The sequence below is a fragment of the Tyto alba genome, unplaced genomic scaffold (genome assembly GCF_018691265.1).
Source record: "Tyto alba isolate M040663 unplaced genomic scaffold, T.alba_DEE_v4.0 Super-Scaffold_23, whole genome shotgun sequence".
NCBI classification, from domain to species: domain Eukaryota; kingdom Metazoa; phylum Chordata; class Aves; order Strigiformes; family Tytonidae; genus Tyto; species Tyto alba.
This window is the reverse complement of record NW_024881297.1, coordinates 25,874,214-25,893,162: the sequence shown is the minus strand read 5'-3', so window position 1 is coordinate 25,893,162 and position 18,949 is coordinate 25,874,214. Positions and strand designations below refer to the sequence as shown.

At 48.1% G+C, this 18,949-nt stretch overlaps 1 protein-coding gene across 7 annotated transcripts in view; it reads right to left on the bottom strand.

Moving 5' to 3' along the window:
* The window catches only part of LEF1 (lymphoid enhancer binding factor 1), a 69,223-nt gene extending 51,122 nt beyond the window's left edge, over window positions 1-18,101 (bottom strand). For 4 of the 7 annotated variants that reach the window (XM_042797094.1, XM_042797099.1, XM_042797098.1 and 1 more), the window contains exons 1-4: window positions 17,766-18,101; window positions 17,144-17,375; window positions 16,152-16,215; window positions 14,647-14,780 (exon numbers count right to left, since the gene is read on the bottom strand). In XM_042797094.1, coding sequence (XP_042653028.1) covers window positions 14,647-14,780; window positions 16,152-16,215; window positions 17,144-17,353 — 408 coding nt within the window. In that variant the 5' untranslated portion in view covers window positions 17,354-17,375; window positions 17,766-18,101. Of the gene's footprint in view, window positions 1-14,646; window positions 14,781-16,151; window positions 16,216-17,143; window positions 17,490-17,765 lie in introns of those variants that run through there. The other 3 variants (XM_042797095.1, XM_042797097.1, XM_042797096.1) reach the window with 3 other exon arrangements.
* Between the last annotated feature and the right edge of the window lie 848 nt (window positions 18,102-18,949).

Below are 18,949 nucleotides of genomic sequence, written 5' to 3'. Positions count from 1 at the left end.
ATTTGTAATAAGAAGAGATTATCAGAGTCCTTAATTTACTGTTGAAGTCTGCAGCGAAGTTTTGTACCTTGAGTGAGGTGCAGCCTAATCCCTGCGTATGATTACAGTTAGAAGTGAGAGGGAGGTATGTGGAGGGTGGGGAGAAGCAACTTTTACTGAAGACAACGCTTCAGGCAGCCCCAGAGCAGAGTGGATCCAGTTTGAAAAGAATTGGCAACCCTAAAACTTTTTGATAAGATAAAAATTCATTGATGTTGGCTCACACTAGGCCCACTTCAACTCTGCACTTGTCCTCTGTGTTTCCTTGGCATATCTGTTCCTTTCCTCTATCTGCTTTAGCATAACTTTATTTTTCTCTTTTATCTTTAGCTAACTGCACCCAGGGACTGGAGGGATTGATTTTTTGTTTTGACTTATTGTTTGAAGATCTGTAACTCAAAGCAGCTTCTTGCGCCTCTGATGTCTAAGCCTGAGCAGTATAAAAGGTAAAGCTCATCCTGTGTACCAAACTGAGCGGGGATACCATTTTATAATCAGTCATCTGTGTTTTATTTTGACTTTTTGGGAGGAAAACTATTTTAAGGCTTTATAGGCAATAATACTTTAAATAAATATTCTCATGGCAGATACTACACATGCCAGTTCTCTTTTTAAAGACAGTCAGCTATTGCTCACCACTCGGGGAGGAGGGGGGGGGGGGAAGTTCCTAATTAAAGGAGGCCATTATGCATCAGAAGATATTTTGAGCATCACGTCACACTACCAACAGCCTACTGCAGCCAAAATGTTACCATGCAAATCTAAAAATTACGTTAATACCACTCTGTCCCAAGACACGGAGAGATGGAGGGGAATTTTGTTTGCTTCCTCTGCCTTCTGAGGGCTGAACTCGGGAGATTTCTCCTTTTCCAGGGCAATTCTTCCCTCCTGCTCCAAAAAATGCCGCTAGGCTGTTTTAAACAAGCAGCTCTTCAGGACACGGCATCCAGGATTCTCACTGCACGTACGCGTTTCTGTATCATGGAAAGCTGATGGCCACGGCACACACCGACTTTGTTTACGATCGCCCGTCTCCGCTATTCCCTGAAGTTGCCCAGCTTGCTGAAATATGGTTACATATGCAAACATTATCTCCCAATTGTAACCTCATTTTCTGCTCTGCTGGACAGCGTGACCAGCATTTGTCATCTCGCCGCCCCCGCCCGCCACATCATTCATGTGTCTATAATTGTCATCAAGATGTGGCATGTCAGCAGGACTCCCGCGTCCGCTGCTCCCCATCTCCACGCAGTCACTCAGGTAACAAACCCATAATCTCACCCTGTTTTCATGATGGTTGAATTACACATAATTGTTTCTGCACAGTGATTGATTTCTGCCTGAATAGAGACCTCTGCCTTTTTTCAATGCGAGCGAGTGGCAGCCAAGTCTCTCCATCTAGGAGGAGGCAGCAGCCTTTGAAGAGATCAAAGCCAAGGCCGCGAGCAGTTGTGCGCCCTGGGAATATGGAAAGCCTTTATGCTCTCAACCCCATTTCCAACATCATGTTGGATTGCAGCTGCATTACATTCTGCCAGCATTCTTAATGCTTTTAGTATTGACTCTGACATCACCGATAGCTGTTTTAAAGTAACAAAAGCTGAAGGATGACTTATTTTCACAACTCCGTAATTGGAACATGCAAAGTTAGGGGAAGGGAGCATTTGTTTTTAATCTAAGATACAAAAGAAAGCACAGAAAATTATATAAGTTCCCCAAAATTAAAAACACGTTTTTCATATGGAAAGAACAGAGGGGGCATTTTTATAGCCTAGACCACACAAAATGAACTGATTATGCACATGCTTTTTCAAGCCTAAAGGCTGAAGTAAAAATACGATTGGGCAAGCGAGTCAAATTGGGAAAAAATATTGTGACTCATGGTACGTTTAGTGACTTTTAGCACCTGATGCAAGACAAAATAATGCAGATGCCCAGGCAGTCGCCTCCCCTCTTGCAGCTCCTTGTAGAAAACTGACAGCAGTTCTCTTACCCTAAACCAGACACACGGCACATGGCAAACGAACACTAACTTCCCATAAGTTATCTAAAAAGATAAATTATGATCTAAAAGTGTAAAATACGGCAAAGCTTCCTCCAAGACTCCCTCTCTTCCAGTCGTACAGACAACTCTTAGGCTGCCTTAAAACTACTCTTGCCACAATATTGTTTTCAGGGGCATCAAATGCTCCCACGCTCCTCCTCTCTCCTCATCTGGCTTTGCTTGTGAAAACAAAAGTAAATCTCTATCGAGAAAGACTGTCCTGAACTTTGATTAAACATATGTCTACACTGCCCTGAAAAAATATTTCCAGGGAACTCTTAAAACTTATCAGTGGAAAGGAGGGGAGATAAGGAGGATGTAAAAATCCAGAGCTCGGGGGGATGAAGCAGCTGAACCATTTTGTGTCTGTACGTTGACCAGTCTGAGCACCACTGCTACTTCGACAAATATTTTTATTCATGCTAAAACCACTGAATAGGAGCTTTTAAGAGCAGTAATTTTGAAATATGGTAGCTGCCACTACAGCATGCAGAGTGGTGAGGAAGGAAGAATGTGCAAATAAAGCATAAGCTGCAAAGAATTAAACATTATAAGCTGTAAAGAATTAAACATTATGAACACCCATGTATTAGCAATAAAAATAATTTCCTCTTAGCTGTATCATTTTTCTTCTGCTGTTTAAACACTCCTTTTTTTCCCTGTAGTCATTAAAATCCTGACTCAAAGACAACAGAAAAGGGATCTGCCCTCCCTCCCTGTAGACACAGAGCTTATGTCCCTATCATTTCAAGGCTGGGAAACTGTCTCATTTCTACTTTGGCTGTTCCTTAACACACACTAACCATACTGAGGCTGAAACTAGAGCCAAATGTAGCAAGCTCTTTAACCAAGATGTAAAAGCTCATAGTTTTTTAGTAGTATTAAGACAGAAGTCTTTTCTGTGTTAATCCAAGGTTTTGGGTTTCCCCCCTCCTGCCTCCCTGTTCTCCTGCCATCCCCAGCAAATTTACTGCTTCCTTTGCACAGCCTGCTTTCTTAAATCACAACTGATTCTTTGTGGCTCCGGTGTCCACTCTGATAACCAGAGGGATGCTCTTAAAGCAACACTGAGCAAAGAGCGACAAGATACAGAGAGATATCTGTGAATAGAGGTATCTGCTGCCATGTTGGCAGGGCAGCTAATTCAACTTCTGCCTATCCCACAAGGAGTCTCAAGTATCTGGAAACAAATGCCAGCCCCCAGAAACTGAGCAAGCAACATGTGTAGCATTGCAAAGGTCTCCAAAACACTTGCCACTATGAAGAACCGGTAGCAGAGAAGTCACTTTTGTATGATGCTGCAACCCTGCCTTTCAGCATCAAACCATTACTGTGATGAAAAAGTATGTTTTACTGTAATTACTGCTTATTTTCCCTTCCAGGGACTTCTGTGTTCATTTGCAGAGGATTTACTTGCTACTTGATACTTTTGCTTGAAAGCTTGCTACCTTTTTGCAGTTATTCACTGAAATTCTAGAGACACCATGTAGCCCAAAAGAGGCACGCAAAGGCTGTCAGCCAGGTTTTCATCCTGCACAGCCCACTACATAACCTGCACAGGCAGCACTCCGTGCCCAAGCAGAGGCACAACTTCTCCTCACGCAGAATTTTTTGGTGACCATGTTAAGGAGAGCCAGGGGACCTGACAACAAACCTCAGCAGTTCTGTAAATCCTGATCCCCGCAACGTGATGACCTGCATGACTGCAACAAACAGAGTTTTAGGTTTGGCTGTGGTGCTGGGGGATTTGCAGCCACCAGCTGTGGCCTCCGTGTATAGGCTGCAGCTAAGGAGCTGTGAAGAAAAAAGAAAACCCAGGTAACCCCAGGGAGGTGATGCCACTGGTGCACACCACTCAAGAAACACAGATAGGAAGCTAAGAGCTGTGCTCCAGCAAGCACAGCCCAGGCACACACTGAAGTAGCAAGTATTTCAGGATGCTCAAGAAGAAGCTTAAAGCCTCCAGCTTCAAACCAGCTGGCAGCTCCTTGCAAACCACTCTTCCCAGCAGAAGCTGCTGAGCCGCAGGACACGGACATTGCCGAGGCCACGCTGGGTGCCCACCGCAGCTGGAAGACAGATGCCCTTGCTGCCGAGATGCTGTCCCAAAAAACTGCTTTGAGAAGCAGCTGAGCAAGGTCCTCCCAGCCCCATGGCAAATGGCAAAAGCCCCACCACACCGGTGCCCAGGGGAGCTGGCTGAGAAGCCCTGGCCGGCTGTACCCCCGTGCATCATGTGCAAGAGCCACAAATCAATGGCAGCTTCGTGGGAGAGGGAGCACACCACACCGGTTATCTAACTGCATTTGCACTGAATTTCTGAGAGGGGGGACGGAGGCAAAAGTGGGGGAAGGGTTGTAAATAATGATGCTGAGGGCAAGCAGCCTGCTTCCTCCTGAGGTGGAAGAACAAACAGAAAACAAAGTGCAAAGATATGGGTGCTGCTGTGATGGCATGGAGGGAAAATGAAAAAAAACAAAGTTTGCTTTTTGACAAAAAGTTTTAAAGCTAGTTTTCTTAAGCCCTTCCTTGCTTTTACTTAGAAACTTCAGTAGAAATATTTGGTCCTTAATTGACAGGCTGGGTATGGTACGGAGCCACAGCCAGCACTGACACCAACTTTCTTCTTATCTGCATTGGTTTTAATCCTCTTACTCCCTCTCTCCGTGCACATCCCAGTTTTTACCTTCTCAGGCTTCTGGTTTGTTTTCATGAAAAAAATGAAAAAAAAAACAAAAAAAAACAAAAAAAAAAACAAAAAAAAAAAAAAAAAAACAAAAAAAAAAAAAACACACCACAAAAAAGCAACCCAAGAAACATATCTTTATAAGCGAGCTCTCTTTCAGGTGGGTTCCTGAAGCAAACTTGGAAAAGGTGGATTTTGTTCCCACCTCTACCATCACCCTCCTCCAAGTCTCTGAACAAATGGTGCTTTTTTGGGTTCTCATATGCAGAAGCCTCCTCCCAGACTGTGCCTCTGCTTTTGGGAGCTGGCTGGGGGGAGGCAGAGGACATGACCCCCTGCTCCGTGCCAGCGTGGGCGCCAGGGATACCTCCCGGGAATCTGCCGGCAGCCACCGAAGCGCTGTGATTTCCATGGGTCACGTCCTCATGCTAGACTCTACGCTGAGTAATTATACACAGGATTTACCTATTTCATGCTTAATTGCACAGCCACAAACTTTTGCTCCACCCCCAGAATAACCTACCAGCAGCAGTTGCGTTACTGCAGGCAGCTCTCCCAGTCCTGGCTTAACCCCCTAGGCTCAAATCTCAGCTCAAACCAGCCATTCCCTCCTGGAAGAACTCACAGAGCCCAGTGGAGGAGAGGGGATGCAGGTAGTGCATGAAAGGCCAACGTCAGCCCATGGCTGACTTGTGAGCTCTGGGCTCCTGGGCTGTGAAACACTGCCTCCAGAAGAGAAATACAAGACCCACCCGAAGTCTCTTCCTGTTGACAGACCCTGAAAAAATGTTTTGTCCAGCAGATGTTGGCCAGAAAGATTCATTTAATGGAGGAGGGCATTTTTTGTGCAGTGAGCACAACTGTTTAACTAACTAAAGGTATTAACTTGCAGTCCTGGAGCCAGAGCTGGAAGACAAGCTCCACAAAACCCTCTCTGAAATCTCCTTCTCCTAAAAAGTCTGCCTGCGCCCCATACACAGGGGTTTCTGAACTGGCTTTGATGAAACCACATTTCCAGACTGAATATTTATTATTCTGCCCCATTAGCCTCTACTATTCTCATTTACACACATATCCATTGAAAGAAAAAGAAATAACGGGAAGGATTTAAAGTTTCAAAGAAAGAGGGAAAGCTTTCTACATGAGTTATTTTGGGAGGGCCCTTGAATTTACAAAGTTTCAAGTAAAACAACATTTTGACCAGCTCTCCTACAGTCTCTTAATATTTTCTTGTTACAAAGTATGAAGTCATCTTTTACAGGTCACTCCGATAAGAGGCTTGGTAGTTTCCAGTTTAAAAAAAGAAACATGTTTGCAATAGTGCTGTCAAACTGTCTGGGGAGTTGCCTAATAAACTAGCTTTTTTTTTGTGGCTCTCCTATTCTGATTTTTTACATCTAAAATAGGATCTTAGAGATATCCTCAAAATAACTGAGAGAGAAGAATAAGCCTCAAGAAAACCAGAAAAATCCACACTTAAGAGCTAAGCTTTTTAAAGTTTTATTTTTTTCCTTTAAATCCAGCACAGTTTCATTTTCTCCCTATACCAAGGCTATTTAAGACATGAAATAATATGAGAGAGAGAAGGTTTTGAGTAATAAATTTTCCACATCCAACGTGCTCAGTTCAAACTCCTTTTTTAAGCTGAATTTCAGTTGTGTGCAGGAGGAAATCAGGCAGTAAAGGACACAAATACAGCCCAGCATTCTAGTGTTGGAGGGCAGTGAAGCAAAGAGTTTAGAGGCATACTTCAGGGTAAAATATTTTAATTGCTTGTGTTTTTCAAAATGTATTTTAGGATGTTAGATATACGGCTTATTCCCTCCATATCCTCCAGAGCTCTCCCAGCGCCAGCTCCCTGAGCTCATTTTTCCCGTCCGTGTCAATGCCCAGCGGCGTGGGGGGGAATCCAGGCTGGCCGTCGCCTGCCCCACCGCTCTGACTTTCACAGGGGCTAATTCACATGCAGATGTTGAGGGGAGAAATCGGAACCTCCCCATATTCAGAGGGGTCCCTGCACTGTGTCAAGTCCGGCTATTCTCCTGCTTCACCTCAACTTTTCTGTAACAAGAGTCTCTTCAGTTTAAGAAACAGAAACGCCTGCCGACCAGGCCGCGAGGAATGCCGGCGCGATGAAAAAGGCTGCCACGAATCCTAAGCGGAGGAGAAGGCATGGATGTGAGAAGAAAGCCACTTCATAAAAATTAATTTGGGAGAGCCACGTGGTAGGAACGTCCTCCTTGGTGCCATTTTGCAGCACGGCTGCGCGGGATGTAACGCGGGGAACCTTGCCCACCATGGGGGTGGCACGGGAGTTGCATGACACTGCAATGAAGGCAGCGGAGGACTGGGGGCAGGGGGGATTGAGAGCAACCAAAACCACAATTACCACTTGTAACTGCAGCTTCCTAAACCTGATGCAGCGGCAGTCGAACTTTAGAAACTACAGACCCTGAACAAATCACTGGGTTGTGGGATTTTAACCAAGTAAACACATTTGCACCACTGGACACGGTTTATCTGCATTTTAGCACATCGTCAAGGAAAAAGCCTCCTTCCCAAGCACAGTCTGCATCTGACAAGCGTTGACACCTTTAATCGTCACCTCTGTATTGTACTTTCTTTATGCTAGACAAAGCTTGCCAATGCAAAATTGGGAGGGGGATGAAGAAAGATCAAGGCAAGAAGATATGCCAAAACTGTGGAGAGACAACAGACGGTCACAATGATAAATCTCTGAGGCAGCTTTGAAATACAGAAAGAAGCAGAAAATTGAAGAAATAGAGCCTTGCAGCATAGCTTAGTGACCAGTTCTTGAGACAGAGCATTGGCTCTGAGCAGCGGGTATCACCAGGACGCCAATCCAAAAATACAGGTCCAACAGGGGTAGCTTTTTAGAGCTCACCACTCTCTACCTCTGAGCCAACAAAAGTCTCATGTTCCCTTTCCCTGTTTTTCTGGACGTACGTGATGAATCAGAACATTTCCAGACCAGTTTTCTTTGGATAACCTCTGCATCCCTGTCCAGAGCTCCATTCAAGTCAGCACAGAGAGAAGCTGAGCTGCCATCAGCTTCATTCGAAGCACCATCATTTTCAGAAGGTCCTTCCTGGAAATTGTGTGAATGAAATCACAGGGGACTTCTCCCCCGTTCACCAGCCTGTGTGAAGCATACCTGCTCACTGACTTGTGTGGCACTGCTTGCAGTACAGGGCTAGAGTACTGAAAGCATTTGGATAGACAGACGCCTTTTGGAATTAACTGCTCTCTGGCTTGCCTAATAACTCCCAACCAAAGCAATTCTCTGGTTTACGTGCTGCAGCTGATGACAACAGTACACTTACTTCTAAGTTAAGCTGCCCATTTTATAAGTATTCAGTCAAAGCCTTGTAACTTTACACTTGCAAGTTTTGCTGACTAAGCTCATCCTATTGATTTTGTGCCTCAACTTCACCCATACCCACAGCCACTTAAAGAAAATAAACAAACGTCACGTTGACCTTTTGGCTCCATGAAAATGCATTTCTACATGAGGGATTTGGTATCTTTGAAGATCACAGGCAAAGATATTCTAGGTCCTTCATCTCAAACTGAAGCACCAGAAAGCAACACCATCACCAGAAGCCAGGGGAAGGCATGCCACTTCTCCTCAGGCAGTTTGGACCACGTTTCTTCCCCTTTAGGAGAACAGGCAATCCCTGGCTGATTAGCACAGTTGGCGTGCAAGTTAACTCCCTACTGCACTTTTAGCTCAAGCCCAAAGATTCAATGAATACATTTTTATTTAAGTGCTCAATCACTTTCTTGCTGAGAGGACAGATTCCTTTGAAGTGGGAAACCCAAACTACATAAACATATCCACAAGATCCAGGTCTCAAAATAGAAATCGTTGGGTTGCTAGATTAAGTTATTCTGAATGCAATTTTCTTAAGTGAATCTAACACTTAGGAAGGGCCGAAGTGACAGAGACACTAATCCCCAAATGCCCGGGCAGGAACAGCCAAGCAGCTGCGCCGCCTTCCTCCCAGCATCCTGCAAGAAGGGACCAAACCCAATGGCCAGATGAGAACAGTCTTCACGCCAAACATGCCTTTCAGCCAAAACCAGCTTAGAGAGAAATGCCTGCTAGCCAGGATGGGGGCAATTTGGGATAAACAGGAGTCACGTACGCACAACTGGAGCACCTCCTCACATGGGTCCCCCACGGCAGCGGGGAGGACAGGACACACAGCGAGGACAACCTGCCTCTCGCAGGCCAAGGACCCACAGACTGCCTCATTCATGGCAGCATTTCCCTCGGACCAGTGTCCGTCCATGCGACAGCAACACAGGAGATCACAGCAGGCCACACCACACACAGATCTCGGGCTGCAAAACGTTCATGGTATGTCTTAAAGCAGACTCTTGCACGTCTGCCTTCTTCGGGGAGACACAATGTTTTACCACTAGCAAAAAAAGCACATGCCTCTAATAGGACTTCAAAAATATTACAGCAGCAGTAAAACATTTTTGTGCGGGTTATTTCCTTCCCGTATCAGGAGGAGTTTTCCCTAACTATAAACAGAAGTTAAGTACTTGGGAGGAGCCAGGCCTGCAGTACCCAGGCTTTTCAATGCCTGCAGCCATGCAGCGCTGCAAGTATCTGGAAATAGTCTCTTCCTCTTTTGATGCCTGAACCTGTGGAGTTTCAGGCTTTCTTCTTGAGCCATACCCTCCCTGGCACTTGCAGCCCGTAACAAGGTATCCTTATTAACATTTTTTCTGGGCTGGGATTAGGTTGGAGAAAGAGGTGGCACAGCATCAAAACAACAAGAGTGACATTTTGCTTTTAAACCACCTTGAAATGTAAGCAGCAGCTCCACCATTCACAGTTTCTATTGAATTACCTCCTAGATATATAGAAAAAAGGAAATTTAGGACATAAGCATACACACATATTGATATAGAAAAGCTCCAACTTTGATGATTTGTAATGGGTGGGTTTTTTGATTACACCTCCGTTGAAGCCACACACATGCAATTGTTGTCTCTGGACTGAGACATCAGGAGAACATTTTCTTTCCCCCTTGCCCATTCACAATTAGATAAATTTGCTAATTGCATCACCCTGACACGGAAAATGCAGCTAATAAACAGAAAGGCTGTTTTCTTCACCAGTAAGTGCCCAAGGACCACACTAATGACAGACATATGTACGTAAGGCTCTGCCTGGATCATGACATCTTATCACGAGCAACCAGATCAAGCTTCAGACAAAGGCCAACCCAGGGGCACCACAGTGACTTCATCTGCCCCCCGTTTCCAAAAGAAGAATTTATTTCACTAAGGAGGAGAAAGAAAGCACCACTGAAACTCGGCCCACGACCATTCATGGCTTGGATTTGTGTTTCAGAGAGACCTGGCTCGTATCTTAGACTGATCAGCTGTGACGCTTGAGTCAGAGCAGCTGACAGACGCGTTTGCAGCAGCGAGGTCCCTCTATTAGCACTGAGCAGATTCCTCTTCTCCCCCGGTGCTGGCATTTGGCACGACTCACTGATCCCCTCAGCAAATAGTGCTAAAATTCCTCCCTGTGCAAACCCGAATAAACTCCTTGCAAGTTCTGCTTCCGTAGAGTCGGGAAGCTTTGTGCCCCCCTGCACCCGATTTCAAAGTTATTTAAGGAGCTAATTAGCATTATTCGACTTCATGGAGAAGACACGCACGGCGCAGGGGGAAGCAGCAGATCCTCAGTGCCGGGTGAGCAGCTCCGGCTCGCCGAGCCCCTCGGCTACCCGTGCAACCCATTTCCTCAGGCACGGGTCTGGAGTTGCAGGGGGACGAGAGAGACATACGACAGGACCTTATCTGCCTATGGCCCTCAGAGCATCCTGCTCTCATGCCAGCTTGGGAATTAGTGCAAAGCTTTCTGATGGGTGATATGGGAGCAGGAGCTGCCCCCTAACATCGTGCTACAAAGCCTTTTTCATATGGGACTAGGGAGCTTTCAGCTGACCATGGGTCCCAGCAATTGCCTACAATGGCACAGTCAGCAGAAGCGAACTCTCAGGAAAAGCCAGTATTATGAAAAATCAGGTTCGTGTCCTTGTGCAGCTCCCGTACATTCTCCTTGGGGTCCCAAAAATTCCCCATATGCAAGTGAACCAGCCTGCTTTCAGAGGGACAGCAAGATGCAGCTAGGGAAACAAAACCCTCCTACTGAGGATCTGTAGCCAGTCATTCTTGCTAGTTCTACCCTCATCCTTCCTCTTCTCCACATTATCTGCACAATTTCTCCTGGGCCGTTAGCTCTTCAAGACAGGAGCTATGTCCATACCCCTTGCCATGCAGAAGCACACAAGGAATATCCAAAACTTGGGCAACATAGGGGGGTCCTTTGTATAAATGTTGCTCCTTGTGTTCAAACCCTCTTAGCAGAATTCCTCATCATTTTCAAATGGATATGTTGTGTTTTGCAAGTTGCTGTAAGGTGTTTATAGATTGTATCCTCCAATCTATTTAACACCTCCAGCTGCTACAAAGAGACAGTTTAGCCACAAAGAAATAAACCCAGACCTCAAGAACAGATAACAGCAGACAAAAGGGAGGTTGCAGAAATCCTCTCTCTTCCCACAGAAAGTTTAGTTCATTAGGAAAGAGGGAGGAACAAAGACAAAATTATTTTCTGGATGAATTTAAGACACAGAGAAATTATTCTTCTTTGGTTACCTCCTTTGTCCCCACGTTCCTATCACACAGACGAGAAAGGTTTGCTACCCTGAAACTAGTCTTGTTAACAGAAAAGTAAGAAAAAACCCACAAGTTAGAAAACAAACAGCTGTCTCCATTTACCATCTTCAGCACCCCCATGATGCTGAGAAACCAGAAGATATCTCGAGCACACAGGATGCACATTCACCAGGTGTTACTGCGGTTTTGGCACCATCACGTGCCACTTCTCCTGCAGCCACCCAAACCAACTGCTTTGCTTTTTCACTTACCCAGCTATCTGATAAGAACACATACTGCGGCACAAGGCTCATACCTGAACTTGTCATTAACACCCCCCTGATCCCACAAATACAACTTGTAAAAGGCAAATCAGTTGCCAGCAAAGTAAACAAATAAATGAATTTTAAAAAAATAAATTTAAAAAAAAAAAAAAAAAAGGAGATCGAGGAAGATGAGACCACTCTAACAATTGCAGATTTTGAAAGATTTTAAATCCTCCCCACATACCCTCTTCCCCTCCCCCCCAAAAAGGTGCACTGAAATTACACTTCAGTTTCCTTCTTTTGAGGCTTATTAGACACGTCGTGTCTGACTACAGATTTTATTTTTTAATTTTACAAAGCAAGAATGTAAAGTGTTTGTCTTTTCTTTAACAAGAGGGTATTTTTTTTCCTATATACGTTGGTGAAAGTAACTTTTTTCCAATGCCAAGAAAGGGAATGGTCTCTCTGCCCCGGCATAGCAAGCTGTCAGAGATGGTCCCTGTCCTGGGTCTGGCCACGCTTCTCCCGGGGTGCATCCCCCGGGCGGTTTGAAGGCAGCCGGGTCCTTCCAAGGCAGAAAAAAAAAAAAAAAAAAAAGATTCAGCCCCCCAGGGCGTTTTTTTAATCCTGCCTAACACCTCCAGGCAACAGATGCATCAACACGAAGCGGCTTTGTCATGCAAATGGCAGGGCGCAGGTACACACCCCAGGGCTGCTCCACGCACAAATGGCCCAGGGAATGACACCCCACGGGAGACCTCGGCTGCTCCTGGCCCCCCCCCGGCCCAGGCACGTCCCCCCCTCAAAAAGGGGAGCAAGAGCAAACCTGCGGGGCAGCAGTTGGGACCCTGCAAAGGTGAGCAGGCGGCAGGAGCGCGCCGCTGGAGCTGTGGTTAGCCATGAAGTGAGCCAGCGTGTCGCCTCCTGGATGCGGCGTTTTGATCGCACGCACATCAAAACCCAGCTGTCAAGCTAGGAGACTAACAAAGCTTATAGCTCGATTAAACAAAAAAATTATTTAATAACTCAAGCGTGTAGCCTTGTGGTTAAACTGAAAGAACTCCAGGCTTATGTCAACACTGCAGCCCTGCAACAGCACTATTTTACCGAAACAGTGGTGCTGCTCTAACATGCAGGAGCAACACTGAACTAAATTAGCCCCTCAGAGGTTCCGCAGGCAGCTTTACAATTAGAAAGCAGATGCATTTCCACCCCCTCCTCCCCTCCAACGTGCCCATGTAGGACGGTTCCTCAAGTACCTGAGCAGGCAGACAACCTCTGCAAGAAGCCGATATTCTGGGAGCATCGATGCCGGATCAGTAAAGAGCGGCAACCACACGGCACGCATACGCGGAGAAAATCCTCAGTGAATAATTAAACTGGATTTTGCTGCTCAAAGCCTTGCACCAGCACTAGGGACTTCCTCAGGAAGGTAACGTGGGAAAGAGGGTGTAAAAAAAATGGTCTGAAGTTTCCCAGTCCAAAAAGGGGCAGGTTTGAGACTCAGTGCCCTCTTGAGAAGCTGCATCCTTTTCCTCACGATACATCCAAACTGAAGTTTTCTGTAGAGCAGCCTTTACGACAACAAATATCAATAGACCATGGTCAACATGCTTCACCCTAAATAGCTTTAGGCCTCTGAACTGTAATTTATACACGGAAAAAAACCCCAGAGCTATAGAAAGCAATATATTGCATGAGGTTTTGCATCTTTCAAACGTAAACAGTGACATATAAAAAGGGCAGATAGTGTGTTTCCCAGCGCACAACCACTCTGTCATTCCAAATCTGAACATCCACTAATTTAACCTGTTTTGCTACTGTCAAATTAGCAATAGAGATTAGGCCCCCTCTTTTGTTTTTGAAGTCAAAAGCCACAACCCTGAAGAAAAATCAAGAACTTCAGAGAGCAAAATAATGCCAGTTGTTTGACAGAGACCTCCAAGTAAAAATGTAAGAGCCAAAACCTGCTTTATCGCAGGGAAATAACAGCACCCAACTTCTCATATCACAGCTCACACAACTGCAGTGTCATTTTTTTCAGCAGGATGCCTACAAGCAAATTTATTTCCCGCACCACTCCAGTCATACTAATATAATTTCCACAGTTAATTTTAACATTGCATCTCCAATGCTCTATAGATATACCAAGAGGTTCACAAAAATAAATGCATATTGACTACCCAAAATTAAAAGTACATTGAAAACCATCAGAAGTGCATCTACACCAATGGAAACTAAAAGACCAACCTGGAAGAATCAGTGCCTGCCACAACGTAAAGGAAAGCTGTTACTACTGCATCACGGTTGCAATTAATTCCTAAACAACCGTTCCACAATTTGTGACTGAAGATGCAGAGTATGTTTCAAAGCAATACTGCCAGATACATAAAGCCATCACGCAGAGCAACTGATGGCAGAAATAAATATCAATCAGCAGAGAGCAATGCCATATCTGAAGGAAAAAAAAAAAAAAAAGAACCCAATCTTTTCATCTTACTGACAAGCAAGTTGAGCAGTTCTGTTTCCAGCCTCGATTTTCCTCAACAAACGAGTTAAAGCCAGAAAATTCACATCTGTCCCAGTCACTACAAAGACGGAATTTACATCATTCCGCCATACATTATCCTACAGTCGTAAACCAGGGCTCCCTCCCACAAAGCCCCCAGCCCTGTTCAAAGGATGTCAGACACCACAGATGTTAATCTCAGCTTTTCCACTGCGATCCTGACCAACACCTCCCAGAGCTCTCAAACTCCACCGGACGGAGGCTCTGAGCAGCAGAAGCGCAACCTTCGCCGTGACTGAAGCTACCCAAAAAATCCCTGGTGTGAACACACACTGCAGACCGAACAGGAGGAAACCCAGCTCGCCAAAACCGGTCTTTGGAAGAGATAACTCACTGTTCTGGGGATGGGTGGCGACAGAGATCCATTAGGCATGTACGGGTCGTTATTCATATTTGGCATCATGATATACCCAGAATAACCAGAGTATGATGGTCCCTTGCTGTATAAGCCACTGTCTGGATGCTTTCCTACGGAAGAGGAAACAATGATTACATTATTCCCCACATACACATCTCTTGTAAGTTAGAGCACTTAAACAGGTACTGTGCATTCATAAAAATGTTCTGCATGCAAACATTTCCTTACTCGTGGAGATTACCTCTGACAGAAAGTGGTCTGCAGCAATTTGTAATATTTTTTTTTTTTGAGAATAGTTAATTCTTAAAGGAGCAAGTATGCTTAGTGAGTTTATCCTTAAAATACAGAGTAGCCTCAGAGTAAGCAATTTATTTTGCTAGTCCCTGTTCAAATCAAGGCAGAAACATCAGCAATGACATCACATTTCTCAAGTAGCAGTTTTCCCCCATTTTATCCATCACTCTAGGATTCGTGGATTCAGAAGTACTGCCAGTATGGGTTTCCAACATTATTGTTAGGAAAGGCAGGAACAGGGCAGTGATAACTAGATATAATCATTTCCTCCTCTCACTGAGCCACTGAGCGCAGCGAACAATTCATTCTGGCCATGCTCACTGGGAACAATTAGAGGGCAGGGGCTGGCTTGGAAGGAGACCTTAACGATTTGGGAGGGGACAGGGGGAGAAGCTGTTGAACACACATGGCACTACAGTCAAGAAGGAAGCCAAGTGAAGGAGGCTATTTTGTAGGAAAATAAAGAATTTGGGTCCAGGTCCTGCAAAGGGGGATAAACAGTTCTCCCACCTATATCACCATTGAGAGTGACACTACTCGAAGGTGAGGTTGTAAGAGCATGAAAGGTTGAAAAGAAAATCATGCAGAGCTGACCTATTCCCCCTCACTACTAAAGTGTTACGAGCACGGACATTATTGCTTTTAGGCTGTTTAATGACCAATTTGGATCAAAATCGCCACAGAGTCCTGGAAAGCACCAGGACTGAACTGCATCTGTCTTTATATGAAATTTATGATCTGGTTTAGTTCATTATAAGCATTTAATTTTAAACATAATCTTCCATCCTTCACAGCACACATTCTTTGTACGGGTGTCCAGCTTCCTAAGTGATATTCAGTGAATGCTCTTATTTCCTCTGTCCTCCTCAGTCAAAATTAACCATCTGGTACATTAAAAAAAAATAAAAAAAAAAAAAAAAGCAAGAGGTCTGTTCACGCTTAGATTTGGAAGAGGAGATTTAAACAACAGACTTTGGTTATGGGGACAAAAGCACAGAGTTTCTGAACACACGCAACTCGGCTGCACTGTATGAGTGAAGAAACAGGTGTGTTTAAGCTGATATCCTAAAAATAGTTATTTCTTCAGTGAAGATCCATTTGGCCTACTTATCAGTTTCTAAACAACTGAAATACCACAGGGGGACCAAGATGGACAGTATCGCAAGACAGGACCATGCGCTTCTCACCTTCCTCGGGGTGCTCTCTGCCTTTATCATGATAGGAATCCTGTGCTTGAGTCTGCCTGGAAACCTGACCACAGGGAATCCACCATCAGAAAAGAGGAAGAAAAAGAAGAAAAGTCATTGTATGGATGAGCATTTATCGATCACAGCGCTACAGCTTCTTGTAGAAAGAAAAAAGTTAGGGCAGGAGATAACCATCTTTCTTTTCCCTCTTAAGTAGCTTGGACGGCAACTGTACCAGAAATGTCTGTGTAAACGATCGTTTTATGACGATGTTAATAACTAAGGGGCTTTGCAAAGCATTTCCAGCAGAAGCACCCTACATTTAATGAAAGGGGCTTATTTCTGGAAAATATTTGGAGTTTCAGCAATCAAAACACTCTTGGTAAAAAGATACCAAAAATAATTATGAAAATCAGGTTGCCCTCATTACCAGATTTTTAGGAACAAAAATAAAAAGAGAAAGAAAAAAAGATAAAAACAACAACAACAACAAATAAAAGAAAAAAAAACAAAACAAAATTTAAAAAGCAGGTTCTCCGCTCAGCCTGAAGTTGTTTTAGCGTCGGGCATTTCTTCCCAAACAGTTTTATACAAATCCCGTAAAGAGTTTACGGTGAATGCTCCGACCCCGCGGACTTTACCGAGGAAATTTCATGGCTGCTTGAGGTCTAACACCACCGCGCCGTCGGGGGACTCGCGGGAACTTTCTCGTACCGGGCCGAAGCGCGGAGGGGGCCGCCCTCCCTCCCCCCATCCGCATCCCCAGGCGCGGAGGGGCGCGCAGCCCGCCCGGCTCTGCCCGCCGCCCCTCTGGAATCGGGAGTGGGATGACTTATGGGTTTTTTTAGGGGAAATTCAGGGGTTTCCCCGGTGTCCCGCCGAAGCTCCCTTCCTCCCTCCCGGTGGCGGCGGCGCGGGCGCCCGGAGCCCGCCGCACCCCGCGCCCCCGCGGTCGCTCCGCGCTGCCCCGCGGAGACCCCGCGGCCGCGCACCTCGTGCCCGTTGGCGCCGGGAGCGATCTCGGACTCGTTGACGAGGGAGGACTTGATGTCGGCCAGGTCGCCCTCCTCCTCGGGGTGGCTGATCTCGGCGAAGATCTTCTCCTTCTGGGGGTCCCCCTCGTCCTTGAAGGGGATCATCTCGTCGGTGGCGCAGAGCTCCGGGTCCCCCCCACCGCCCCCGGCCCCCGGCAGCTGCGGCATCCTCACGGCAGCGCGGCGTCTGCTGCGGCCGCCGGCCCGCCGCGGGAAGGGGAGCGGGAGCGGGAGGAGCAGCGGGGGGAGGAGGAGGAGGAGGAGGAGGGAGGGAGGAGGAGAGAGGAGGAGAAGGAGGAGAGAAGAAGGAAAAATCCCGTGAAGTCCTCGGGGCTGCTCTCGGCAGCTGGAGACCCCCGCCCGCCCCCTCGGGGCCGAGGTACCCCCGCTCCCGCACGGCACCGGTCCCGCGGGGAGCTTCGCCCCGCCGCGCCGCACCGCCCCGCCGAAATAAGTCGAAATACACCCGCGTGTGTCCCGCCCGCCCCCAGGGACCGCGCCGGGGACCGCCCCCCAGGAGCCGCGACCCCCCGCCCCCCCCCCCCCCCGCCATCCACCCCCCCCCCGGGCCCGGGCTCACCCTGGGGGACGTGGAGGAGAGCAGAGCCCGCCCGAGTTTCGCCTCCGAGTGAAGTTGCCGCCACCCGGGCGGGCCCGAGTTAAAATGGCTGGGGGGGGTGATGGGGGGGGGGGGGGGGCGGGCAGGGGGAGGGGGCGCCCCGGGGGACGGCGCTGCCCGCGGCGCGCACCCACCGGGCCTTTGTCCGCCGCTTCGCCCGCGGCCCGGGGCACGGCTGGGCTGGGCTCGGCGGCACCGCGGGGGGCGGGGGGGCGAGGAAGAAACAGCCCCGGGAGCGAGGGAGAGAGGGATGGAGCGGGCGGGGACGCGCCCCCCCCCCCGCTTCCCTCCGCGCCCGCGGGCAGGGAAAAAAAGTTGCCGCCGCGGCGCCTCCGCGCCCCCGGGGCCGCCTCCGCGCTGCGCGCCCGGCGCAGGGGCCGCGGGGGGCGGGCGGCGGGACGCGGGGGGCGGCGGCGCAACTTCAGCATCGCGGCCGCCCGCCCTCCCGCCCCCCCCCCCGCCCTCCGCCCTCCGCCGTCGGGGCGGGGCGGGGGCGGCGGAGATGAAAGGAGCCGCCGCCGTGACTGACACCGGGGCCGGGGGGGGGGGCGGGAGGGGGCTGGCGGCTCAGCGGAGGCGGGGGGCGGCGGTGCGGGGCCGCCCCCGGGCCAACTTTGCTCCTGCTGCCTCGAGAAGCGTCTGTGTGTCTGTGCGTGTCTACATGTCCTTGTGCCGCAGCGGGGGGGGGGGGGGCCTGCGCCGGGACACTGCCACCCCCCCTCCCTCCCCCGGCAGGAGCCCACCGGGAGGGCACAGGCACCCGCCGCATCCCCAGGCAGAAGAGCTGCTTTTTTAGGGCTGCTTTGCTGAGTCTTTCCATTTTGGGGGGCGGGTGTGTGTGTTTGGGGGGGGGGGGGGTGCCGCTGCCACACGGCGCTGTTGGGGTGTGGGGAGCGTGCGAGCGTTTGCGCTTCGGGCGAAGGGCAGAATTAACACCTCCCCATTAAATCCAGCAAGTGCCCGGCAGGAACGTGCAGTAGCCCCCGAGGGACAGGGACCGAAACAGCCGGGGTGAGGTCGCCCCGGTTTCAGACCGGTAAATGGAGCCGGAGCAGTGGCGGAGATTCAACCCCCCGCCCCGTCCCGGTCCTTCAGCAGTCGCGCTGCCCCGTTAGCTCCCGGGTGACACGGCATCGCCCCGGTAC